We start from the raw sequence: 27,229 nt of genomic DNA on the forward strand, positions 1-27,229 counted from the left end.
TTATTGAATTCAGAGAGGAAGGGAGAGGGAGAGAGAGGTAGAAACATCAATCATAAGAGAGAATCATTGATTGGCTGCCTCCTGCACACCCCCTATTGGAGATCGAGTCAGCAACCCAGGCATGTGCTCTGGATGGAATCGAACCTGGGACCCTTCAGTCCACAGGCTGAGCCCTCTATCCACTGAGCGAAACCAGCTAGTGCTCAGGTTTTCTTTTTCTGTTTCATTTAATGCTGTAATAAACACTTAATGAGCATAAAATTTCTGGAACATGAACTTCTAGATTTCAGATTACTGGGTCAACAGGTATTAAAAATACATATATTTATTTGCCCTGATCGGTTTGGCTCAGTGGATAGAGCGTCGGCTTGCGGACTGAGGGGTCCCAGGTTCGATTCCAGTCAAGGGCATGTACCTTGGTTGCGGGCACATCCCCAGTAGGAGGTGTGCAGGAGGCAGCTGATCGATGTTTCTCTCTCATCGATGTTTCTGACTCTCTATCCCTCTCCCTTCCTCTCTGTAAAAAAGCGATAAAATATATTTAAAAAAATACATATATTTAATTGATTTCAGAGAGGAAGGGAGAGGGAGGGAGAGAGAGAAACATCAATCATGAGAGAATCGTTGATTGACTGCCTCCTGCACGCCTCCTACTGGGGATTGAGCTGGTAACCTGGGCATATGCGCTTGACCAAAATCGAACCCAGGACCCTTCAGTCTGCAGGCTGACGCTCTGTCGACTGAGCCAAACTGGCTAGTGCTAAAGTATATTTTGAGCCGAAACCGGTTTGGCTCAGTGGATAGAGCGTCGGCCTGCGGACTCAAGGGTCCCAGGTTCGATTCCGGTCAAGGGCATGTACTGTGGTTGCGGGCACATCCCCAGTGGGGAGTGTGCAGGAGGCAGCTGATCGATGTTTCTCTCTCATCGATGTCTCTAGCTCTCTGTCCCTCTCCCTTCCTCTCTGTAAAATATCAATAAAATATATTTAAAAAAAAAAAAGTGTTAACCTCACAGACCTGGAGGTTTGATTTAAAAAAAAAAAAAAAAAAAAAATAAAGTATATTTTGAAACATTTCCAAATTGATTTTTGGAAGGTTTTGCCAGTTTATACTTTCCCAAGTCATGTCATTAAAGTCTTGTGAGTTCTGGACAGTGCAGTTAAAACAAGTAAGTCATTATTTTAATTTACTTTTGTTTGATTTTAAGTAGCTCAAACTTTGCCCCTTTATTAGCTGTTTCAATTTTTTTTCTTTTCGTTTATAAATACCTAGTTTCTTTACTTTGACTGTTTTGGTATTTGCATTATTTTTCTTTTTTTAAATTTCTTTTTCTTTTCTGTTTTTTTTTTTTTTTTTTTTTTTTTTTAATAACAAGAGTTCAAGAAACACATTTATATGACTTGCCACTCTGCACCTCCTCCCACACCCACATTCCCTGTTTCACATGTTGTCACTTTTTACTCAGCTTTTAAAAAGTTTTAAATTTTTGGCAGAAAGAAAGTTTAACTTTCTTATCTTTCAGTGAGTATAATGTCTGATCATCTCTTTTGTGATATTATTGGCCACTGATGACCATTGCTGACAGCTGTCAATTCATTACGTCAGTGGTTGCAAACTCATAAGTCAACGGAGTGGCAAGCGAGCCGCGGTTTGCCGACCACTGCATTAGGTGTTCCAAAACGTTGTTACTGTAATTTTTTCATTTCTTCCTTTCTTTATTTCCTGGCATATTTTGTAGAGAAGCTTCCCCATATCAGCTTTTTGGGTACTTCAGGTGAGTTTATGTAGGAAGGTCAGTGTATGTGCTTGATTCTTTTATTTAGTGGATTTTGTGGTTGATTTACTAACTTCTACAGTGACTTAAAAGTTACTTAGGGATTTAAACATGTTTGTGCTATTGTACTTACAGATGCATTGTAGTTACTAACTAGGCATGAAAGAACAGAATAGTTTGTACCTAACATCTCTGTAAGATAAAAATCTTGCCTTTGGATTATGGACCAAAAACAAATCATGGAAGCATCAAGTGGGCCTGAGTTACCTTCCTGAGTTTGTGGGTAGAGAAGGAACTATCTCCTGAAAGAGGAGTTCAGATATGGGCTTAATACTTTAAGATGGAATTAAGTTTATTAAGATTTGGGAGACTGCACATGTGATAATAATGCTGTGTTCAAATGGCAGCCTATCCTACAGTGACACCTGCAGGAAAAGAAACCTCTTGCTGTGAAGTAAAAGGTTCTAAATTTTCAACCCCAGGGGTTTGTGGTCTTTGAAGAAGCAGCCCCTCCCACTTTCTTCCCTGAGGTGAGGGCTGTAGAACTTACTCGGGGTGAGAAAGGAGCATGGTGTGGTACCTTTTTGGGGGGGAAGAAAAATACCTTTTTTATCATTTGATGGAAACATCACTTGTCTTGCCATGTCTGTCTCTCTAACCATGGAGAGCTGAAATTCCTTCTTAGAAGTAGCGTGGATCCAGATTCATGCTATGAATTATAATATACATTTCTAAAAGCTCGCCATCATCAGCATTTTGGGCAGTGCCTGAGTCAGTGGACTAGGGCTCAATACATATTTTAATAAAATTACTTTAACCCTGCTAAAGTGGATTTTGAAGTTCACAGCTTTAGCCCTCTCCTCTCCTCCCCTCCCCTCCCCTCCCCTCCCCTCCCCACCATCTGTACACTGTATTGTTTACCACCCCAAGTCAGGTCTCCTCCCATCACTATTTATTCCCCATGTCTCCTCCAACTATCCCCTTCCCAGAAATCACCACACTGATGTCGGACTCCATGAGTTTTTTAAATCAAAAATAGCTGTCAGCCTCCTTTCTATCTATGAGTCTGTCACTATTTTGCTTGTTAATTTATTTTGTTCATTAGATTCTACATATGAGTGAAATCATATGGTACTAGTCTTTCTCTGACTGGCTTATTTCACATAGCTCTCTAGGTCCACCCATGCTATCACAAAGGGTAAGATTTCCTTCTTTTTTTTATGGTTGGGTAGTATTTCATTGTGTAAATGTAACAGCTTTTTTATTCACTCACCTACGGATGGGCAGGCACTTGGGCTGGTTCCAAATCTTGGCTATCGTATATAATAAAAGCCTAATATGTTAAGTGTCTGGTCGTCCATTCAACCAATCAAAGCATAATATGCTAATGATATGCTAAGGCTGCTCAACCGTTTGCTATGATGTGCACTGACCACCAGGGGGCAGATGCTTTGACCAGTAGGTTAGCTTGCTGCTGGCCAATCGGAACTGAGCGAGACAGGCTGGACATGCCCTGGAGCCCTCCCACGGTCCCTCCCCTGCTGGCCAACCTCTCGTGTCCCTCCCCGGCCCGATTGTGCACTGTAGGGTCCCTCAGCCAGGTCTGCACCCTCTTGTAATCCAGGACCTTTTGGGGGATGTTGGAGAGCCAGTTTCAGCCTGATCCTGCAGGCCGGACTGAGGGACCCCACAGGTGCACGAATTTGTGCACTGGGCCTCTAGTTGTAAATAACAATGCAATGAACATCGTAGTGCATATATTCTTTAGAATAGGTGTTTCGGGTTTCTTTGGGTAAATTCCCAGAAGAATTTGACTACCTGTTTTTCAGTTCTTTTGGTGTATACCTAGAGGTGAAATTTTTGGGTCATGGGACAGTTCTATGTTTAACTTTCTGAGGAATTGCCAAACTGTGTTTTGCAGTTACTAAACCATTTTGCACTCCCACTAGCAATATACAAGGGTTCCAGTTTCTCCACATCTTTTATAACACTTATTTTTTTATATTTTTGATGATAGCCAGCCTAATGGGTGTGAAAAGAGTTTCTTGTGGTTATTTGCATTCTCCTAATGACTAATGATGTTAAACATCATTTCATGTGCTTATTGGCTATTTTTATATCTTTGGAGAACTGTCTTTTCAAGTCCCTTACTCATCTTTTATTTAGGTTATTTGACATTTTGTCGATTTGAAAGAGTTCTTTTTTTTTTTTTTTTTAGAACATCTTAAATTTTTAATCCTTTCTTTACAGGTTACCTAAGACCACTTTTGATTAAGAAAACTGTAGAAAGTTAGTAACTGCCACAAGCAAACGCCAGGTGGTGGCCCGTGTCAATTTTCCACAGAGTCCTGCTCTGCGGGGTGTCTGAATGCACTGCTCGGGGTCTCTGCTCACACTTGCTGGAATCAATCATGGCAGATTTTAGTCCACAGGTCGCTTTTCCCCATATTTATTTGTAAACTCTTCAGCATTCTTACAGAATTTTTTACGGTCCTTAGAGTATTCTTCAGCTAGGTCAGCCCGAAGGGGGTGCTCAGGCTGGGGGTCATTCACCAGTGCTATGAGAGACTGGATTACTTGGTCGGTTTTCGTTGCTGGCTTCCAGTTTTCAGCACTAATTACTGGCAGACAGACCTGTCCCTTTTCATCGATGTTGGGGTGATAGATCTTTGTTTTAAATGTAATCTTCGGTGGTTTGAATGGGTATTCTGCTGGAAAGTTGATTTCGATTCTGAAGGCCCCCTTATCATATGGAGGGTTGTCAGGAACAATAAGCCCTTGCCAAGTCAATAAATTAGCTTCATCAACCTGGATGTTATGGAAGTTTTTCATTCCACATTTGCGGATTTCTTCAAGCTCCTTCATCAGCCTCCTGCTGGCCGCCATCTTGGATCTGGTGCTGCTGCTTTCCCAATCAAGTTGAAAGAGTTCTTTATATATTCTCGATAGTAAACCCTTATCAGATATGATTTGTGAGTATTTTTTCCCATTCTATAGATTGTCTTTTACTTTCTTGATAATGTCCTTTGATGGGTAAAATAGCTCTTTACTTTTATTAAAGCTCCTAAAGTCAGCTAGAGCAGTTAAGCTGGGTCGTACCCCATGCAGAGCCAAGCCCCTTCCACAGTGTGGGTTCTCTAATGGAAAAGAATAGAAGTGTCTCTCTTTCTGGCCTGTGCTATATGAAAAGACTGAAGCAGTTGACTCAAATATTGTGTATTTGTGCAATGTGTGTTTGCTTTTTATTTATTTTGTTTTTAAATATATTTTATTGATTTTTACAGAGAGGGAGGGAGAGGGATAGAGAGTTAGAAATTTTGACGAGAGAGAAACTTTGATCAGCTGCCTCCTGCACAACCCCTACTGGGGATGGAGCCTGCAACCAGGGTACATGTTCTTGACTGGAATTGAACCCAGGACTCTTCAGTCTGTGGGCCGACGCTTTATCCACTAAGCCAAACTGATGAGGGCGTGTTTGGCTTTTTATTTTTTATTTATCTTATTTTATTTTATTTTTTTTAGTGCTATTTTTTAAATATACTTTATTGATATTTTACAGAGAGGAAGGGAGAGGGATAGAGAGTTAGAAACATCTATGAGAGAGAAACATCGATCAGCTGCCTCCTGCACACCTCCCACTGGGGATGTGCCCGCAACCAAGGTACATGCCCTTGACCGGAATCGAACCGGGGACCCTTCAGTCCGCAGGCTGACACTCTATCCACTGAGCCAAACTGGTTTCGGCATTGTTTGGCTTTTTAAATTGATACACAACTTAGTCGTTTATGCTCTATTTTATTTCACATAAGGTTTGTGGAGACTTATGATAAACTAGAGGCTCGATGCACGAAATTTGTGTGTGTGTGGGGGAGATTCCTCAGCCTGGCCTGCACCCTGTCACAATCCAGGATCCCTCTCTCCTAACTATCCGCCTGCTCGCTCTTTACCACTTGGCTCGCCGCTCCTTAGTGCTGCCGTGGAGGTGGGAGAGGCTCCTGCCACCACCACCACTGCACTCGCCAGTTGTGAGCAGGCTTCTGGCTGAGTGGTGCTCCAGCTGTGGGAGCTCACTGACCACCAGGGGGCAGCTCCTGAGTTGAGCGTCTGCCCCCTGGTGGTCAGTGCGTGTCATAGCGACCAGTTGTTCCGCCTTGTGTTCAATTTGCATATTAGGGTTTTATTATATAGGACTAGAGGCTTGGTGCACAAGATTCGTGCACTGGGCTAGGTGGGGGGATTCCCTCAGTCCGGGCTGCACCCTTTCGCAGTCTGGGGCTCCATTGGGCAGTCGGACATGTTTAGCGCTGTCGCCACTGCTGCTGTGCTCGCCAGCTGTGAGTCCTCGCCAGCTGTGAGCCTGGCTTCTGGCTGAGCTGCTCCCTCTGTGGGAGTGCACTGACCACCAGGGGCAGCTCCTGTGTTGAGTGTCTTCCCCCTGGTGGTCAGTGCATGTCATAGTGTCATAGCCACCGGTACTTCTGCCATTAGGTCGATTTGCATATTAGCCTTTTATTAGATAGGATGTGCCAAGATGGAGAAAGCTAAGGAGATAAAAATTAGTATCAAGGGAACGTAAGTAGAATGAAGACTGCGGAGGAGAATACCATTGGATATTCCTAAGTGGAAAGGAAGTGTATAGCAGTTATTGTAGGATTATGGGTGATATAACATTTTCTTTTTTGTTTATGACTATTTTCATGTTTTACATTTAACATATATCACTTTAGTAAAGAGCACATTTTACTACAATATTAGTACAATTTTGAATGCATTTGTCACACTTGCCCCTTTCTTCACACTGATGCATGACCCATTCTCTTTTTTAAAAATTAAATATATATACATTTTTAATATTTTTATTGATTTCAGAGAGGAAGGGGGGAGAGAGAAAGAGAGAGAGAGAGAGAGAGAGAGAGAGAAAGAAAGAAAGAAACATCAATGATGAGAGAGAATCATTGATTGGCTGCTTCTTGTATGTCTCCCGTCGGGGACTGAGTCCAAAACCTGTGCATGTGCCCTGACTGGGAATCGAACTGTGACCTTCTGGTTCAGAGGTCGATGCTCAACCACTGAGCCATACCTGGCCAGGCCATTCTCATGGTTTTGTCTGCTATTTGCATTTGTGTTCAGTCTGTTCCTCTTCCCTGAATTTCACTTAGTTCAGCTGCTCCCCATCCCCATACTATCATATACTTTCCAGATCTTGGACCCGGCAGGGCACCTTCCAGCCTCCTCTCCCCAGCCTTACACTTTGCATTATTTGTTCTCTCAGCTGCAGCCTGGCCTTTAGCATTTTCCTTTTTGTTTGGCTCATTCCTAATAGGACTTATCCCAGATATATCTCCAGGGGAAAGACCTGCCTTACTTCTCACACTCTTTCTGTGAGGACTTGGTATTCTTTGTGGCCTCTCCCGGCCACAGTGTTCATGGCATTATGTTTGTGCTTTTCTCCTTCACTGGATGTCTTCATGCCCAGCTGAGCATGTACACAGATTGGCACAATACCTGTCAAATGTATAATGAAGATCTATATTATCATGAGTTGCAAACTGGTGGGCATGGGGTGAATTACACCTATGGATATGTTCATGTGTCTCACCAACCTTGGCAACTTAGGATATTTCACATAAAAAAAATCCCTACTCCTATATTCTGAAAAAAGGAGACTATCTGGCCACTCTGCATCCACATTCTTTCACTGTGGCTGTTAACTGGACCTGAGCTGTGGCTGTTGCCCCTTTAGATCGTTTGTCATAGCTCCACCCCGCTCCTCTTACAGGAAACCTGTACTCATGTTACCCGCTGTCCCCTTGAGACATGTAGGATAAGATGCCCCATTTAGAGGGAGGGTGGAGTGCATACCCTATAACCAGATCTTTCTCTGGTTGGTCTTTTGGTAGGAGGTAGGCAGCTGACAGTTTGAGTTGTGTTTTCTGGCATGTTTCTGCAGTTCTGTCTTTCTGTGAGGCTGTTTGAGGTTAGAGCCTTAAACTTTCATATATATATACAATGAAAACATACACAAAGTGCCAATGAGCGGAATTTCCACTTAGCAGAATGGCTTGACTGTCATAATGGTGCAGGCTCAAATAAAATGAAATGCTTAGTTATGTGAAAGCTTATCGTTGTAAATTTCCTAAATTCATTTTTACATTTTTTGACATATAATCTGTATATTGATGTGTGTGTTTTCTGGTAAAAATAAACTTTTTGTACCTCCAGCAAATATTTATGGACTTGCCTGTAGAAATCTAATTCGTTTATGAAATTAAAATGGAATTTTAAGGCATTTAAATACATTGTGTTCTTGCTGTGACTGTATGCAAAATATGTAGCCATATTTTTTGAGCCATGCCGTAATTCCTATTATTTTCATGGGGGACTGATCACAAGCCCCAAAGCAAAGTGCAGTAGCTACAGAAAATGAAGGGTTTTCAGCAGGGCAATATGGGATCAGTTGTTTTTTTTTTTTTTTTAAATCCTCACCCGAGGATATGTTTTCATTTTATTTTTAGAGAGAGAAGAAGGGGGGGGCAGAGAGAGAGAGAGAGAGAGAGATAGCGATGTGCGAGAGCATCGACTAGCTGCGTCCTGTACGTGCCCTGTGCCCTGACTGGGGATCAAACCTACAACCTTGGTATATGCCCTGAATGGGAATCGAACCCGCACCTTTGGTGTATGGGAGGATTCTGCAACCAAGTGAACCAAGGCGGCTGGGTTAGGTGTAAGTTTTTTGTTTTCAAAACGACTCTGCCTCAGTGTGGATTGAGGGTTAGAGAAGTGAGAGACAATAGGGGCCAAGATGTTGAGGGCTTTCATTAGAATGAATGATTAGGGAGGGAGACATTTTCCCTGTTTGTTTTTGATGATGTTATAAGTCATCTAACTTAGGTTAATTATTTATTTATTTATTTATTTTTATTGTTTGAAGTATTACAAATAGTAGTACATATGTCTCCTTTTTTTATTCCCCCCATTGACCTCCCCACCCAGCCTCCCCTACCCCCCAGTACATGCCTCTACCTGCCCCCCTCCCCCCAGTGTCTTGTATCCATTGGTTATGCTTATATGCATGCGCACAAGTCCTTCGGTTGATCTCTTACAACCCCGCCCCCCAACCTCCCCTGCCTTCCCGCTGTAGTTTGACAGTCTGTTCAATGCTTCTTTGCCTCTATATCTATTTTTCCCCCATTTCTTTCCTTTAAAAAAAAAATCTTGCCTCTGCAGACTAGAAATCCTATCTAATAAAAGAGTAACATGCAAATTAACCATCACTCCGCTACACCCACAAGCCATGCCCACCAGCCAATCAGGAGCAAATACGCAAATAAACCCAACCAAGATGGCTACGGCCACAGAGAGCAGGAGGGAGGCTTGGGTTTCCCTGGCAATGGAGGAAGCCAAGCTTTCTGCCTGCCCTTGCCGGCCTAGGCCTCCACTCAAGGCTACAAAGTTTCAATGATAGAAGATACATAAACCCAAACAGAAATGGCAGCAGCCACGGAGCTGAAAAGAGCAGGAGGCTAGGGTTGCCCCCGGCGATGGAGGAAGCCAAGCTTTCCACACACCCTGGCCAGCCCAGGCCTCCCTTAAGGCTACAAAGTTTCAATTATAAAAGATACATATGTCCCAACAGAAATGACTGCCACCATGGAGCAAGCAGAAGGCTTGGCTCCTCTCCAGGCTACAAAGTTTCAATTGTAGAAGATAAATAAACCCCAGATACCAGGGCCTCCACTTGGGTCGACAGGGGGCGTGGCCGGCCTGCAAACCACCACAGGCCCCTCGCCCAGGCCGCCTCACGCCCCAAGGGGAAACCCCACCCTGATGGGGGACACCCTTCAGGGCAAACCAGCTGACCCCCACCCGTGCTCTAGGCCTCTATCCTATCTAATAAAAGAGTAATATGCAGATTGACCATCACTCCAACACACAAGATGGCTGCCCCCATGTGGAAGATGGCTGCCCGCATGTGGACAGAAGATGGCCACCACAAGATGGCCAGCAGGGGAGGGCAGTTGGGAGGGACCAGGCCTGCAAGGGAGGGCAGTTGGGAGGGACCAGGCCTGCAAGGGAGGGCAGTTAGGGGCGATCAAGCCTGCAGGGGAGGGCAGTTAGGGGTGACCATGCCGGTAGAGGAGGGAAGTTGGGGGCAACCAGGCCTGCAGGGAAAGGCAGTTGGGAGGGACCCAGGCCTTCAAGGGAGGGCAGTTAGGCATCAATCAGGCTGGCAGGGGAGTGGTTAGGGGGTGATCAGGCTGGCAGGCAGAAGCGGTTAGGGGCAATCAGGTAGGCAGGCAGGCGAGCAGTTGGGAGCCAGCAGTCCTGGATTGTGAGAGGGATGTCCGTCTGCCCGTTTAGGCCCGATCCCTCTGGGATCGGGCCTAAACGGGCAGTCGGACATCCCTCAAGGGGTCCTAGATTGGAGAGGGTGCAGGCTGGGCTGAGGGACACTCCCCTCCCCCGTGCACGAAGTTCGTGCACCAGGCCTCTAGTAAACATATAATAACAAAAAATGTTTGAGTCCCAATTTCAATGTCCAACAGTTCTGAGTCCCCGTTTCAATGTCAAACAGTTCCTTATGTGTACATGTCATGTCAGCAATGATATCTGGATGGTGGGCACATGGTGGCAATGCAGGTCCGACCCTCTCTGGTTTGGTCCTGGGCAACCTGCTGTGACACACAGCTCCTGACTGCTAGCGTGGCAAGGCGTCATCAGCGTCTTCCATCTCTGGACTGTTTCTCCTCTTGTCTTCGTGGTTGGAGTAACTTAGGTTAATTATGAAACTACTTTTCAGATAAAAATGAGTGACTACTGGGAATACTATGGTGGATAATAAGCTGCTTGCAGATTGAGTAAAGGAAATGGTAAGACAGATACTCTCAAGTTTCTATGTAGAAAAAGAATTTTTTGGTTGAATAAGCAGAAACTCTTGATTACTGTTTTCTCCCCTCTGATACGTTCAAGATACAGATTTCAGGTGCTTTGGGCACATATATATATATATGCCTAAGTGACCGTTATGGTAGAACGACTGGAATGACCGGTTGTTATGACAAGCACTGAGCAGACAGGCAGGCGAGTGGTTAGGGACGAGCAGGCAGGCAAGCAGGCAGGCGAGCAGTTAGGGGAGAATGGTTCCGGATTGTGAGAGGGATGTTTGACTGCTGGATGTCCGACTGCAGGGATTGGCCCTAAACCAGCAGTCGGACATCCCCTGAGGGGTCCTGGATCACGAGAGGACACAGGCCAGGCTGAGGAACCCCCCTCCCATGCAGGAATTGTGTGCACCGGGCCTCTTGTAGGAAATAGGTATACCAGCTATCAAACTGAGACTAACGTGGTGGTTAAAAACAAGAGATCATTGCCTGGGTTTCAGTATGAGATTCATCACTTCCCCTTTCCATGCTTCAGTTTTATCAACTGTACCTGGGAATCCTAGAACCTTAAAGGGTTGCATAGAGTAAATAAATTATTATATGTAATGTTTATAATAATGTCGGGTATTTATTTACTCTTATTGATTTTTAGAGAGGAAGGGAGAGGGGGATAGAGAAAGAATCATCGATGTGAGAGAGAAACATTGAACAGTTGCCTTCTGTACTTGCTCCGATTGGGGATCAAACCCGCAACCTTTTGGAGTACAGGACAACACTCCAACCCATCGAGTCAGGACTAATGTCTGGTGTTTAGTAAGTACTTGGTACACATTGCTTCTGCTATTACTACTTTAATTAATGGAGATACTCATAAGAATTCTTAGTGAAATTTCTGTTATTTGTGTTTTTTTAAAAATATTTTTTAAATTGGTTTCAGAGAGGAAGGAAGAGGGATGAGAGAGAATCATGGATCGGCTGCCTCTTGCAAGTCCCCCACTGGGGATGGAGCCCACAACCCAGGAATGTGCCCTTGACCGGAATCGAACCTGGGACCTTTCAGTTCACAGGCCGACGCTCTATGCACTGAGCCAAACCAGCCAGGGCTCTGTTATCTTATGTTTAATTGTTTTAAGTAGAAAACTTCAAAAACAGAAGGATACCATTTAGCTTCACATCACAATGAGGATTTTGCATTATAGCTTTTTAGGTGATCATCAGAATGAAAATTAAATTCCAGTCTGCACAGTTACATGAAAGTTAATACATGTCTACCATTCCTTAAGCTAAGCCCCTGCCCCTGTTGGTTGCCCTGAATAGAAGTTCTCATATACAGTACTTCCCATATAAACGGTATGAACATTTTTACACATAAAAAGAGTCAGCATGGGTTTTCTAGAGCTCTCCGAGAACATGAATGCTTGAGAGGTGAAATTGGAGAAGGGAGAGCAAAAGAAATGTTAAGGTGCCATCTCAGTCTGTTTCACAGTTGGTTCTTGGCAAGGAGGGCAGGGTTTGTTTGTAGTGTATTTTTTATTCCCTTTGGTGCAAAATTTTCTATGAAAACAGTATCATAAGCTGTTATGACCTCCAGGTAGAGCAACAAAAGCCCTAACCCCAGACTTCCAACTTTGGGACCTGTTTGACCTATTTGGGTGATAAGGCGACAACTGCAGCAGTACAGCTATTAGCTATTAGTAAGGCCTTCCTTGGCCAAGCACTTTAAAGCACTTCTGCATATATTATCAAGTGTCCTTTGCACTGCAGTCTTAGGAGCTATTCTGTTTTGTAGGTGATGGTTGGGGGTAGTAAGTAATTTGAATTTCAGGGACTGACATTTAGGTCTAGGGCTAGGCAGTTAGCCAGAACCCATACTTTTACTCACCATGGCATATCCCATTTTATTGTTAGATTATTATTTTGATTATAAACAATAGAGAATATATTCTGACTAGAGGCCCGGTTCACGAAATTCATGCACGGGGGAGAGGGGTGTCCCTCAGCCCAGCCTGCACCCTCTCCAATCTGGGACCCCTCGAGGGATGTCCGACTGCCCGTTTAACCCCGATCCCAGTGGGCTTAAATATAAGCTATAATCCAGTGGGATCGGGCCTAAACGGGCAGTCGGACATCCCTCTCACAATCCAGGACTGCTGGCTCCCAACTGCTCGCCTGCCTGCCTTCCTGATTGCCCCTAACCGCTTCTGCCTGCCAGCCTGATCACCCCCTAACCACTCCCCTGCCAGCCTGATTGATGCCTAACTGCTCCCCTGCCAGCCTATTTTCCCCTAACTGCCCTCCCCTGCAGGCCTGGTCACCCCTAACTGCCCTCCCCTGCAGGCCTGGTCCCCCCCAACTGCTCTCCCCTGCAGGCCTGGGTCCCCCCCCCAACTGTCCTCCCCTGCAGGCCTGGTCACGCCTAACTTCCCCCCCCCCCCCGGCAAGCCTGTTCCCCCCCAACTGCTCTCCCCTGCAGGCCTGGGTCCCTCCCAACTGCCTTTCCCTGCAGGCCTAGTCGCCCCTAACTTCCCTCCTCTGCCAGCTTGGTCACCCCTAACTGCCCTCCCCTGCAGGCTTGATTGCCCCAAACTGCCCTCCCTTGCATGCCTGGTTTCTCCCAACTGCCCTCCCCTGCTGGCCTGATCTCTCCCAACTGCCCTCCCCTGCTGGCCTGATCGCCCACAACTGCCCTCCCTTGCAGGCCTGGTCCCTCCCAACTACCCTCCCTTGCTGGCCATCTTGTGGTAGCCATCTTGTGTCCACATGGGGGCAGGATCTTTGACCACATGGGGGCAGCCATATGGTGTTTTGGAGTGATGGTCAATCTGCATATTACTCTTTTATTAGATAGGATAGAGGCCTGGTGCACGGGTGGGGCCAGCTGGTTTGCCCTGAAGGGTGTCCCGGATCAGGGTGGGGGTTCCCTGGGGTGTGGGGCGGCCTGGGCGAGGTGCCTGTGGTGGTTTGCAGGCCGGCCACGCCCCCTGTCGACCCAAGCGGAGGCCCTGGTATCTGGGGGTTTATTTATCTTCTACAATTGAAACTTTGTAGCCTGGAGAGGAGCCAAGCCTTCTGCTTGCTCCGTGGTGGCAGCCATTTTTTGGGGGATTTATGTATCCTCTATAATTGAAACTTTGTAGCCTTAAGCGGAGGCCTGGGCCAGCCAGGGTGTGCAGAAAGCTTGGTTTCCTCCATCGCCGGGGGCAACCCTAGCCTCCTGCTCTTTCCAGCTCCGTGGCTGCCGCCATTTCTGTTTGGTTTTATGTATCTTCTATCATTGAAACTTTGTAGCCTTGAGTGGAGGCCTAGGCCGGCAAGTGCAGGCGGAAAGCTTGGCTTCCTCCACTGCCGGGGAAACCCAAGCCTCCCTCCTGCTCTCTGTGGCCGTAGCCATCTTGGTTGGGTTTATTTGCATATTCGCTCCTGATTGGCTGGTGGGTGTAGCAGAATGATGGTTAATTTGCATATTACTCTTTTATTATATAGGATTATAAAATGTATATTTATAGTCAAATTTAGGGAAATTCAGAAATTGTAGGAAGAATAAAACACTACTCATAGTCTTACTGCTTATACCACTTTGAATATAAATTTATCTGGATTCTGTATTATAGCTTATATTTAATGAAGACTTCTGGAAAGCCCTGTGCTGTGTCATTCATAGAGATATACCTCTGTTATTTTTTCTCAAGGATTCTTTTTTTTCCTGTGTAAAGGTAGAATATAAAAAGTCAGATTTAATTAATACCTTGGAAAAACAGGAGAGAGTAAAAAGTACGTCAATTGCCAAATGGACGGCACTGCCAGCGAGTGCTGTAAAGGGGAGATAGGAGGCTTTCTCACCTGCTTTTCCTTGGTGTCTATCAGAGTCATAGGGCTTTGATTTAGCAGACTAACTTCTGGAGTAAACCACTTACTTATAATACATTGGTTCTATATGTCCTTTTTTGGTTTATTATTTATCTGATTTCAAAGATCACGGAATTATTTTTTAACATAAGGCTTTCTTATTACATGAAGAAAAGCCTCTTCGTATCCAACATGGCAGATGGAACGACATTCTACTTCTAAAATTTTCGGTAGAAAAATAGCTCTATTAAAATAGCACTAAATGAATTAGTTTAATTGACTACACATACACACCACCACCCTTATTGGGGGAGATATGGTTAAGTCTCCCTCTAAGGTAGTTATCTGTTTGCCATTATACAATCTGACCCTTAAATGAAACCTTTGAGCTGAGGCCTTTGTGTTTCTGGGCTATGTTCCCTTGCACCTGTCAGACCCAGTCTCTTTCTTCATTGAGTAGAGTGTAAAATAAGAGGGAAATGATTGTATTTCCTTTTCAGAAGTAAGGTGATTTGAGACCTAACTGTAATCAAGTTATAAGTTTGTGTTTAAATGTTGCTGTTTTCAGTATTGTAATCGTGTCTTCCCCTTCCTGGTATATTCTTTTACATAAATGCTCCTGATAGTGTTTTAGTTCCGAGATATTTATGACATTTGTTCCTCAGTTTCTCCTTAAAAGTTATTCTCTACTTAAGTTAGAGATGTATACAACACTAAAATGGATTGTAGATAGCCTGGCTGGTCTGGCTCAGTGGTTGAGCATCGACCTATTTAACCAGGAGGTCAAGGAATCCATCGGTCAGGGCACTTGCACGCCCCCTACTGGGGATTGAGCCCACAATTCTGCCTTGTGTCCTGACCGGAATTGAACTGCAAACTCCTGGTTCATAGGTTGTCGCTCAACCACTGAGCCACACTGGCCAGGCTAGCTCTCTGCTTTCTTTCTTTTTTTTTTTTTTTAATATATTTTATTGATTTTTTACAGAGAGGAAGGGAGAGGGATAGAGAGTTAGAAACATCGATGAGAGAGAAACATCGATCAGCTGCCTCCTGCACACCCCCTACTGGGGACATGCCCGCAACCAAAGTACATGCCCTTGACCGGAATCGAACCTGGGACCTTTCAGTCCTCAGGCTGACGCTCTACCACTGAGCCAAACCGGTTTTGGCTGCTTTCTTACTTTCTGTCTAAAAGCAGGACATAAGTATTTTCCTTTCACATGCCTGGAAGAGAAGAATGACTCTTATCTTAATAAAAAAACCTACTAAGCAATTGCTCTTCACTATACATATCGTAGCCACCTTCTCACAAATTCTTCCCACCCACAGAAGCCCTAAGCCCCTTTTCCTTTGGTTAGCCGTTTGTCCATACCTTTTCACCTTTTGTTAAGTTGTTATATAAGCCCAACATTCTGCCAACCTTTTTGAGTTACTTATCCCAGTTGTCCTGTGTATATGCATGTTGTATGTGTGAGTAAACTTTTTTTCCTTCTGTAAATCTGTCTTGATCAGTTTGATTTGCAGGCACTAGTCACTGAACCTAAGAGGGTAAATGAGTTTTTCTTTTCTGCAGTGTAGATAATCTTCTTTTTTGTAATTTGACACCAACTCGCCCCCAAATTACACAAAAGACAATTAAAATAACACAAGAATAAGTAAGAGGGCATAGTTTATCTGGAAGAAACTTTATTTCTCAGAATAAGCTAAGTATTAATTCTTTTTCATGATTTTATGTATACTGCTATACTGTGATAAAGTAATAGGCAGCAGGACTTTTTGTAATATTCTATCCATCTACAGCTTTAGAATCCCAGGGAACATAGAAATCCAATAAAGCAAGTACTTGACCTAAAGCAGTGGTCGGCAAACCGCAGCTCGCGAGCCGCTGCTTGCCGCTTTGTTGACTAATGAATTTGCCGACCACTGACCTAAAGCATTTTGAGCAATAGTTATTTATTGCTGTAGTCTAGACACTTGTAGGGTCTATACTGGAGTGATAACTTTGTATTTTTCAGTTGGGTAAGGGATTTTCTTTAGGTATGTGGTGGTAGTTTGGTTTTAAAATCTTGTACCTTCTTATTTGTCTTTAGGAAGGCTTTTAGTTTTTCTTTTAGAAAGGAGGTGGTCTAGTCTTTGAGGATCTGTAAGCAACATACAGCCATTAGTAATAGCAAGCTGGGCCAGGGAGGCCCCAGGTGCCCAGAGTGGATTGCTCTATATGTCTTTAGTCTCAGGATTCCAATTGTCACAATACTAAAATGAAAAGTTAGATGAAATATTTTGGGTCTTTAGTTTGTCAGTTTTTCTACTATTAGTCATCTAACTAAGGGTTAGGATATTTCTTAATGAGAAATGAAGGTTTAAGACAAAATTCAGGCTCAAGTTTTCGGGCAAGACATTTTTATTTACTTTATTATGCATGCATATCCTGCCTTGCTCCAAAAATAATTTAAGGTGGCACTTCTTTGCAGTGTTTGTAGTCTCAGTAAAGACTTCTTTATAAATACACTTGCCAGACTCAAGTAGAAATGAATCTGGCATTTAAATGGTGTGTATTTACTCCAACAATGCTGCCATTGTATATCAAGGTCTTTACACCTTTAGGGTTTGAATATGTTCACTGGTCATAAATTTTTGTCCTTTGATGTTAGAATCAATTTTTGGCATTGGCAAATAGTCATTGAGTGCCAGGTCTGGTGAATAACCTGGATAGGCAAGCTGGGTTGTTAGAGCTTTTGGTTTATTGTGTTTGACTCATGGACTATGAGCCAGAATGTTTTCACGATGAAGAAACCAGTTTCTGAGCCACAGTTAACTCCTTGTTACATCTGGCTGACTGAAACAATGGGTCCAATTGACTCTTGGTCTTTGTGGAATACTCCTACGGTAGCAGCGCTATTGAAATAAAATAAACAAGTTAACATTGTCCTCACTTGTGATTTTGATATGGATGTTTTCTTGGGTTTGTACTGCAAAGTTTTCCCATTGCAAATTTCATGTTTTCAGGTCACAATGAAAACTTTCATCATTAGCTCTACTAATTTTCTCAAAAATGTTACTTTTTTAGCTATTCATGAAAGACCCAAAACAGAGAGCAGGTTCTTACTGGTCTTTATCAGTTAGTGAAAATGTTTGGAACAATCTTCACGAACTTTTCATATATTTCTTTGCCACCTCCCCTGAACCACCCACTCCCTGCCAGCTTTTCTTGTGGCCTGTTTTTCCTGCATAATCATTCACTTGATGAATCAAATTATTATTTGACAGCACATTATAGATGAAGAGACAGACTTATGGAAGATGAGACAATTACTTTAAGGAATCAGATACTAAGGAGTCAGTTTAAATCTCAATTTTCTAGCTCTAAGTTTGAAGATTTTTTTTAGTACATAGTGCTGTAATCAGTCATACTTTATTTACAAATTTTATGTAGTAATGTGCAAACTAAGAGCTCCCCCTCTTTTTTTTTTTAATATATTTTATTGATTTTTTACAGAGAGGAAGGGAGAGGGATAGAGAGTTAGAAACATCGATGAGAGAGAAACATCGATCAGCTGCCTCCTGCACGCCCCCCACTGGGGATGTGCCCGCAACCAAGGTACACGCCCTTGACCGGAATCAAACCTGGGACCCTCCAGTCCGCAGGCCGACGCTCTATCCACTGAGCCAAACCGGTTTCGGCTGAGAGCTCCCCCTCTTTATCTTCATTATATTTCACTTGTGTATTTAATACCACAAAATTAAATGTTAAACTTTTCTCAATAAGATCATTTAAAATTTTACATAGACATGGTGCTTATACACACATTCATCTCAACCAATTGTATTTTTTTAAAAATATATTTTATTGATATTTCACAGAGAGGAAGGGATAGGGATAGTGAGTTAGAAACATCGATGAGAGAGAAACATCGATCAGCTGCCTCCTGCACACCTCCCACTGAGGATGTGCCCGCAACCAAGGTACATGCCCTTGACCGGAATCGAACCCGGGACCTTTCAGTCCACAGGCCGACGCTCTATCCACTGAGCCAAACCGGTTTCGGCTCAACCAATTGTATTTTGACCTTGAAAATAGTTGTTGCACTTGAAAGAGTTATAGCACATTCTTCCTGTGCCTGTTCCTTTGTTTTCATAAACGATGCCTGAAAACTTAGTTACATTTTATAGTCACATTTCTGTTTGTGTTGAAACATTAACTTGTCCTAGTCATGATGTAAGATGTAACTATAAAAGTCACATTTAAAAGTTTACAATTAGTTTGTATTCTAATATTTTTGTCTCTTAAATTAATTTTTACATTTAAGTTAAGTTGAAACAGTTTCTCTTCTTTCTTTTTAAAAATTATGTTTTCATTGATTTTTAGAGAGAGAGGAAAGAAGGGGGGGGGAGAAAGAGAGGGAGAGAAAAACATTGATGTGAGAGAGAAACATCCATCGGTTGCCTCCCACACATGCTTCACTAGGGATCAAGCCCAAAACCTCCTGGGTATGTGCCCTGACCTGGAATCAAACTGGCGACCTTTCGGTGCCTGGGATGACATTCAGCAAACTGAGCCACACTGACCAGGCCTTTTCTTTATGATGGTCCCCTCATATACCTGGTGGCTTGAAGAAGTGATCATTTTTACTTTGGAAGTATTTTAGATATGTATAAATGTTCGTGTAGTATTCTAAGATTTATTCAGATGGGAGTAGCTTAGGTTATCTGCTACTGAGTTCATTCCTTGGGAAATGTGATACAGGCTTTACTTGGAAGTGTGAGTGTTGGAGAGGAGTGGATCCCTGCACCTCCTCCAGCTCTTCACATAGAGGATTCTCCCCAAACACTCCATTATTCTACACTGTGGATACTTAAAAAAATGTCTCCTTTTTGTGGGCTAGGTATTCCACTAATAATTCTAGAGCAAACAGAAATTGTACTCTGAGGAGAGTTCCAGGAATTGTTAGATCTTGTGGGAAAGGGGTTGGTCCAGACCATGAGTTTCCTATGGCCCATCACTGCCTGTTGATATGCAAGCGTTTACTAACTGAGCTCCAAGTTCTTATTAGCAAGTCTCACAATAAACCCTCTGCCACACATAAACTCATAAAAGCTCAGTGGAAATAAATATTAATATGAAGGATTGCATGATGAGCATGCAATTCATTCATCCTGCCATATTCTGAAATTTATGAATATATTAAGCTAAGCCATTTAGGTGACTCACATTCTTGGAAACCATTATATCAAAATGGGTTATACTTCTTGTAGGATGAGGGGACCATTATATCTCCTGTGCCATGGTACAATATAACAAAAGTTTAAAAAGCTCCTCTTTACAGTAATCAAAACGTGCTAATTTTTCTTAACGAGAAAGAAATATGTTAGCTGTAGTGTTTTTTTTTAGATTTCAAGTTTTTGGGTCGGCCTTAAAAATTGAGGAAATAAAGGGTAATATTAGAAAGAAACATTAAGATTTAGTTAAATAGAAAAAATATAGAATATCATGGCACCAAATCTCAAATTTTAAAGGTCAGAAAACAGGCTTAACAGGTTTCAGCATCTTTCCCACAGTTTACAAAGCTAACGGGCTTGGGATTGGATCCAGGCTTTAGGACTCGCAGTCCAGTGCTGGGTGCCATATCTTTTACTCTCCTTGAAGTTTTAGGATTTCGGAGATTATTGAGAGAAGACGTGAAAGGAGAAATGAGAGCCAGGGGAGAATGGTGTGTGTCAGATGCTACGGAATTTAGGAAGAATGATGACTGAGAATTACCCATTAATCTTTATAGCAACCTTCATTGAGTGCCTGCTGAATCAAGGGCATTGTGTTTGAGGGGGACCTTGCCATCGAGGCTGTGACAGGTAGAAGGTAAGGAAAGATGGATCTTTGCAAATACAGAAGTGATGGACAGGATCAAATAACCTCTGAGGTTTCCTTCAACTTTAAAAATCTGTGATTCTTTAGCAAACTACCAGTCACCAGACTATCTCCCAGGGTAGAAACTCTGGGAGTATGTTTTGGGTTGTGGGCAGAGGGATAGGTGAGGTTTTGTTCAAAGTTAGGGATATGATAGAAGAAAGTGGTAGTGTTTGAGTTGAAGAGTTGTAAATAACAAATGTGAAGCTTTGCTGTGATGAATATAGAGTTTCATCCAGACAGCAGTTGACTTAGCAAGTTCATTATCCTTCATACTTAATTTCTGAAAAGTTAGCTCACCAATGTATTTTTTTTCAAAAAGGTTAATAAACTGTGAAATTCTTAAAATAGAAGTTTTATCCTAAATCCTATCTGTGAGCTATATGGGAAATATTTCATTTAAAAATTATGTAGGTGGAAATAATGTTCTTCAAACCATTGAGACAGGATGAAGCCTTTAGTTGAAATGGAGAGTTATGGGGACCTTGAACTTTACTTGGGAAGTATCCAGCTTTCCTACAGGAACCCTCTTATCAGTCTTAAGAATGGGAAAGGGAGATTGTGAGGACATGAGCGTAGTAGCCCCACCTCTATCCGTGCCCTGCTGAATGAAGGACGTTAAAGGGACAAGGGCCCCTGTTCCCACGGCCTGTGGGAGAAGACCTGTCCTTGGGCAGCCAGTCCAATTAGGGCAAGAAGCAGCCCTTTTACAGACTGATGCTGCATGTAGGGATTTGCTGATAGATTAAGTTCCAGTGACACTGTGGTAGGGTCTCTGAGGGTCAGGGGACGGGCTGGGGAATTAGGGCAGATTAGTGGTACTGGTGATACAGAAGGTGGGTAAGCTGTTCAAGCTGAAAGGCACTGTTGCTGGTTCTCTTGGCAAGAAATCAGTGTGATGGAGGCCAGGTGAAGGCCTCCAGGAGAAAACAGGCTATGTTGAGGATAGGCCTGTGCCTCCTCTCTCTTCTGCTGGGTTGGTGTGGAGTGAGGTGGCCAAGGGCCACCTCTTCTAGGCTGCGAGCTGGCAGCTTATCCCGAGCACAGTATCCTAAAGGCCATTATATTGCAGTATAATGGATTGAGTTTTCTTCTTACTTGTTTAGTGGGCTTTTAGCTTTTTCGTTCCCTGAAACATTCTGCCAAAAATGCTAGCATGCAAAAGTGCCTTCCATGAATATAAAGTGGTCAAAAAGAGTCTCCCCGCCCCCCCTCCCGTATTTCCTGAACAGCCTTATGTTTTCACATCTTTGTATATTGCTGTGGTATTTCCTCTTCCTAGAATGTTATTCCCTGTCTGGGTAACTGTTGCTCAGAGTAACTACCACCTCTCCTCGCTGTTAGCTGCTGAGTCCCTTCTCCTGCCATTACACTGGACTGACTTTGTTTTTACACTGTTCAGCTTGTATTAGTGAGTTGAGTATGTTGCTGTTTCCTGTATTAGTCTATGTCCTTTTATTTACGTTTACATCCCTAGGCCAAATATAGGGGCTCAAAGAATGCCCAGCCTTTTCTAGGAGTGTACAGCCAAGGACTGTGTGTCCTCAGGGAACATTATTTAACTCTGTGTGCCCCTGTTTTCTTATCAAAGAACAAGGGGCGATAATGACAATACTGACTCCATGAGGGTTTTGGATTAAATGAGTTAATAAATGGAAAGCCTCCACAGCAGGTAGCATACAGTGAGCTCAATGTCAGTGTTAGTGGCTATTACTGTTATTCTGCATCAGTGAAATAGCTTCACAGCCTTCCTTAAATGTTTAAATACAAGAATGACTATGATGTGCTTCTCTTTTGGCTTCCTGAGACTAGATTTTTTTTACTTTTTGTAATGCCATTGAACTTACATATTTATTTCCTCTCTCTTGTTTCCTTGTAATTCCTCTGTCTTATATTTATTGCATGTTTGATTTTTAGTAGATATGCTTGATACATGTGGAATTAGTCTTTTGAAGACTCACAAACTAATTGGAAATCATTTGTTACAACATTCCCTCTTTTATGTTCCGAATTACAAAACTGTTTCATTGACTTAAGAAATATGAGACAAAACTAAATGTATCTCTTAAATTAGAAATGGGGTGGGGTGGTTATAAATTGAGATTTGGAATCCCTGGTAAATTTAGAGGACTGAATGCTCTAAATAAGAAAAACAGTCAACTTGTTTGCTCTCTGTACTATGATACTTTTGTGAAATTGTTTCTTTCATACAGGGAAGTGCTCTCAGCACAAAGCTTACTGTGCTTGGTAGAATGTTTTGAAGATGCTTGTTAAAAAGCACTTGTGGAATGGTTGGCAGAAATGACTATGAGGTATTGAGTAGTTCTTGTCATCTTCAGATTCATTCTTTAGTAAGAAAAAATAAGATTAGTCTTTTAAGCCTGATGTTCTTGACTTTTCTCCTTGTGTGGTTAAATTGGGTAATGTTCCTTAGAGGTGATTTACTAGCAGTGTTTATCTGTATACTAGAGGCCTGGTGCACGAATTTGGGCCTGGCCTGCGGGATCGGGCCGAAACTGGCTCTCCGACTTACCCCGAGGGGTCCTGGATTGCAAAAGGGCACAGGCCAGGTTGAGGGACCCCACCGGTGCACTATTGGGGCCAGGGAGAGACGCAGGAGGTTGGCCAGTCGGGAAGGGACTGTGGGAGGGCTCCAGGGTGGGTCCGGCTTGTCTTGCTCAGTCCTGATCGGCCGGACCCCAGCAGCAAGCTAACCTACCGGTCAGAGTGTCTGCCCCCTGGTCGTGAGTGCACATCATAGTGACTGGTTGGTCGACTCTCTGCCCCCTGATGTCAGTGCACATCATAGCAAGCGGTTGAGTGGCCTTAGCATATCATTAGCATGTTACGCTTTGATTGGTTGAACGGATGACTGGACACTTAGCATATCAGGCTTTTATTATATAGGATAGTGAGAATTTGAGGTAATTTTTGCAGTCTCTCACTACTTTAGGAAGGCTCCTTCACCTTAGAACCTGAACTGCAACTCCCATTTCCCCTTCCCACAGCCCCTGGTAACCTCTGTTCTATTTTCTGTTTTTATCAAATTGCTTAGATTAGGTACTTCATATAAGTGGGATTAGACAATATTTATCCTTTTGTGTCTGGCTTATTTCATATGGCATGTTTTCAAGGTTCATCCATGTTGTAGCATGTGTCAGAATTTCATTCTTTTTTACAGCTGAATAATATCTCATAAATGTAATAATATAATTTAATAATATATTTAGCTCATTATATAAAAGATAGTAGCCTATAAAGATATAATCTGTATGAAAATATTAATGAAATATTTTTCATTCTAATTTTGTTCTAGCCATGTCTCTGGAGTGCCCGTTTCAAGTGCTAAGGAGCTGAATATGACTAGTGACTACTGTACTGGACAGTGTAGGTCTGGAATTAGGGAAGAATTATTTAAGATTATTAACAACACTAAGTTTTTTAAAAAGTAATAATTTGCTGAAAGACAAAACTATAGTCATCAGCCATAGTAAGAAGGAATTTAAAAATGGACAAAGATACAAGCATAGCATTTCTCTTATTTCAAACTTCACAAGCAATAGGAGCTTCAGAGGAAGAAAATTTCAGTATGAATATCTTTTCACCACAGTCTCTGATGAGAAGACCTCAGGAACTCTTTAAAAAAAAAAGTTTTTAAAATTGATTTTTAGAGAGTGAGGAAGGAAGAGGGAGAGAGAAACATTGATTTGAAAGATGTGAGAGCATAACATTGATCGGCTGCCTCCTGCTCCCCCCATGGGGGATCGAGCCTGCAACCTGGCATGTGCCCTGACCCGGAATTGAACTGTGACCTGGTTCATAGGTTGATGATCAACTACTGAGCAACACCAGCCGGGCAGGACTAGAACTCTATATATAAACCTTGATGTAAGACTCATAAACATTCAAGTGTTATAGTTTAAGGAAAACTTTATGTATTGTGTAGGAAACTACCTGTTTATAGTTTCCTTAGCTGGTTAGAATGAGTCAATTGGTTGTGCTTAATATAGAAACATATGGCTGACTAAGGGACAAACAGAAAATTAATACCAAGGAAAAACAGTCCTAATCTGGAGCCCTTTGTGCAGAAGCAGACCTTCAGTTACCGTTCAGAGGCCCTGAGAAAATCGAAGTAGCCAAAAAACTTCATATTACGCTTACATTACTTTCTATTCAAGTGTGAATGGTTGAGACCAGTCATCTTTCAACTGTCATGAATACATACATGACTGTCCAGAATCACTCTTTCCTTGAAGTCCTGGTAGCTGAGGTTTACCTGTAGTTCAGAGGAGGAAATGAAGAGACCATGTGGTGAGAGTATTGGAAATCATGTTAGCATAAACAGGTGTTCCATTTTTGCCCTGGCATCTCTCTCAATTATTCTTCTGGTTTAAAATATATTTTAAAATTATGAAATATATTGTGTACACAATGCATGAAATATGAATGTAAGTTTAAAGAATAATACAGTGTCCCAACCGGTTTGGCTCAGTGGATAGAGCGTCGGCCTGCGGACTCAAGGGTCCCAGGTTCGATTCCAGTCAAGGGCATGTACCTTGATTGCGGGCACATCCCCAGTAGGGGGTGTGCAGGAGGCAGCTGATTGATGTTTCTCTCTCATCACTGTTTCTAACACTCTATCCCTCTCCCTTCCTCTCTGTAAAAAAAAATCAATAAAATATATTACAAAAAAAAAAGAATAATACAATGGAACTCTCTAACTCAATAAATAGAATATCAGTCCAAATAACATCCCTCTTCCTCCCCTCCCCACCAAGTTCTTATAGTCTCAGTCCAAATTTTAGGCAATTAGTCTTAGAAAAAGGAAACGTTGGGTACTTCAGATGAGTTAAAGGCTTGTATATTTCAGTATAAATCGAGGGACCATTTTGTTACTAAAATAGGTAATAAGATATGACTGGAAGGAAGTTTTTTTGTTTGTTTTTGTTTTAAGCAAGCCTAGAATTTCTGAAAGCTCTGATTTCTTGAGCCATTTTATACTTACCTCTTTATTGCTGAGGTTCTTTTGTGGGAAGTGTTTCTTGCTATGTAATTGCCCTGGCATTTGATGCTAGCTTCTTTAAAAATTAAAAAAAATTGATTTAAGAGAGAGGGAGGAAGGGAGAGAAACACTGATTTGTTATTTTACTTATATATGGATTCATCGATTGATTCTTTTTAAATGACTTAAAAAAGTTTTTATTGACTTTTTTTAGAGAAACAGAGGGGAGGGAAGAAAGGGAGGGAAGGGAAGAAAGAAAGAGAGAGAGAGAGAGAAAAAGAGAGAGAGAGAGAGAGACCACTCTGTTGTTACATGTGTTTATGTAGTATTCATTTGTCGCTTCTTTTATGTGCCCTGACCAGAGATCAAACCCATAACCTTGGCATATCAGGATGACACTCTTAACAAACTGAGTTACTCGCCAGGGCTGATGCTAGCTTCTTGTGTACATGTCTTTCTCCTCTGTAGGGTGTAACAAAAGAACCCTAATATTCTGATGGCACGCACTATTTACAAAATGTAGTTTTTATCTTAAACTCCATCTATGGGATTCTCTTTGTACAGCATTTGCTTATCTTTATTAAGCACACTCCATCAAGTGAGACTTGATCACTTTTGGGCTGCTAAATTAATACCTATAGGTGTTTTTTTTTCAAGTTCACCAATTTATTTCAACAATTTTGTTTTAAGAGACTACTCATAATGCAATTGGAAGGGGCAGACCAAATTTAGTTTTAAATGCCAATTTTATAACCTCCATGACATTCCCTTTCTTATGATAGAACGGTGTCAGAAGAACTTAGCTATTCTTTTTTTTCTTTTTCTGTATAACCCTCTCAAAATTCCAACAGAATATTGTGTTGACCTTGATTAAACTGTGAATTTTATTTGAAAGTGAAAATTGGCATTTTAGAGGCTATTTATAAAATGGTGTGATGGCAGTCTTTTTGCAGAGTGTCCATTTGAAAGCTGCTTAACCACAAAAGGGATTTGTTTTAAATGGAGTGTCCTTTGGTAACACTTAACTTTATTTAAGAAAATTACTTTTAATAACACAAGTAACACCTATAAAAAATACTAGAGGCCTGGTGCAGGAATTCGTGCATGGGTGGGGTCCCTCGGCATGGCCTGGGGGGATTGGGCCAAAACAGGCTGTCCAACGCCGCCTGCCACTCCTGCCTGCAGCTCCCGCTCATCCTGGCCCCCCTGCGTCTGCCATGGCTCGCGCCCAGTCAGTCCTGATTGGGAGAGGCAGTGCTTGCCAGCAGTGAGCCCTGCATCTGTTGCCCATCCCGGGGGGTTGGTGGGCTGGGACACATCGACCCTCCGAGTGGGCGGTGGGACGCCCTTGCCGGCATGGGATTCGGATCCGTCCTTCTGACATTTGTACTGGTTGTTGGGAGCCACCTGGTGGCCGCTTTTATATCGTTTTTTCATTGCTGAGCCTCTAGGGAGGGAAAGCGATTGCGGTGCCCGAGGCCAACTTCCAGGAAGCCAGCAGCACTGTCGGGATCATGCCGGTGGCACTGGTCTGTCGGTGCCTGGCCCGTTCTCCAGAGATTGACCTGCAGGACTACTGAGGGAGTGAGTGGCTGCTGCCGGGCTGGTGGGCCACCAGGATGGGTGGGTCAGCTGAGCAGCACTCCCGCTGTTGGAGCGCACTGACCACCAGGGGGCAGCTCCTGCATTGAGCATCTGCCCCCTGGTGGTTAGTGTGCATCATAGTGACTGGTCGACTGGTTAGGCTTGTATATATATAGATAAGTGCATATAAAGGTAAAATCCCCCCGACTACCATTCTTCATTCCATGCCCTATCCCCAG

At 42.8% G+C, this 27,229-nt stretch overlaps 2 protein-coding genes across 7 annotated transcripts in view; one reads left to right on the forward strand and one right to left on the reverse strand.

Annotated features, from left to right (window-relative positions):
- Positions 1–27,229, forward strand: part of SRPK2 (SRSF protein kinase 2) — a 243,735-nt gene that overhangs the window by 51,511 nt on the left and 164,995 nt on the right. The gene's annotated exons all lie outside the window — the stretch shown is intronic.
- Positions 4,054–4,680, reverse strand: LOC308246613 (ubiquitin-conjugating enzyme E2 L3-like). The gene has a single exon (XM_080665021.1). It carries the CDS (start codon positions 4,658–4,660, stop codon positions 4,196–4,198), a length of 465 nt encoding a protein of 154 aa, XP_080521147.1. The 5' UTR covers positions 4,661–4,680; the 3' UTR covers positions 4,054–4,195.

The sequence above is a fragment of the Plecotus auritus genome (genome assembly GCF_963455305.1).
Source record: "Plecotus auritus genome assembly, chromosome: 4".
NCBI classification, from domain to species: Eukaryota; Metazoa; Chordata; class Mammalia; order Chiroptera; family Vespertilionidae; genus Plecotus; species Plecotus auritus.

Bases quoted from the DNA above. Each gene is read 5' to 3' on its own strand.
- LOC308246613 (XM_080665021.1), bottom strand. From the start codon at position 4,660: ATGGCGGCCAGCAGGAGGCTGATGAAGGAGCTTGAAGAAATCCGCAAA.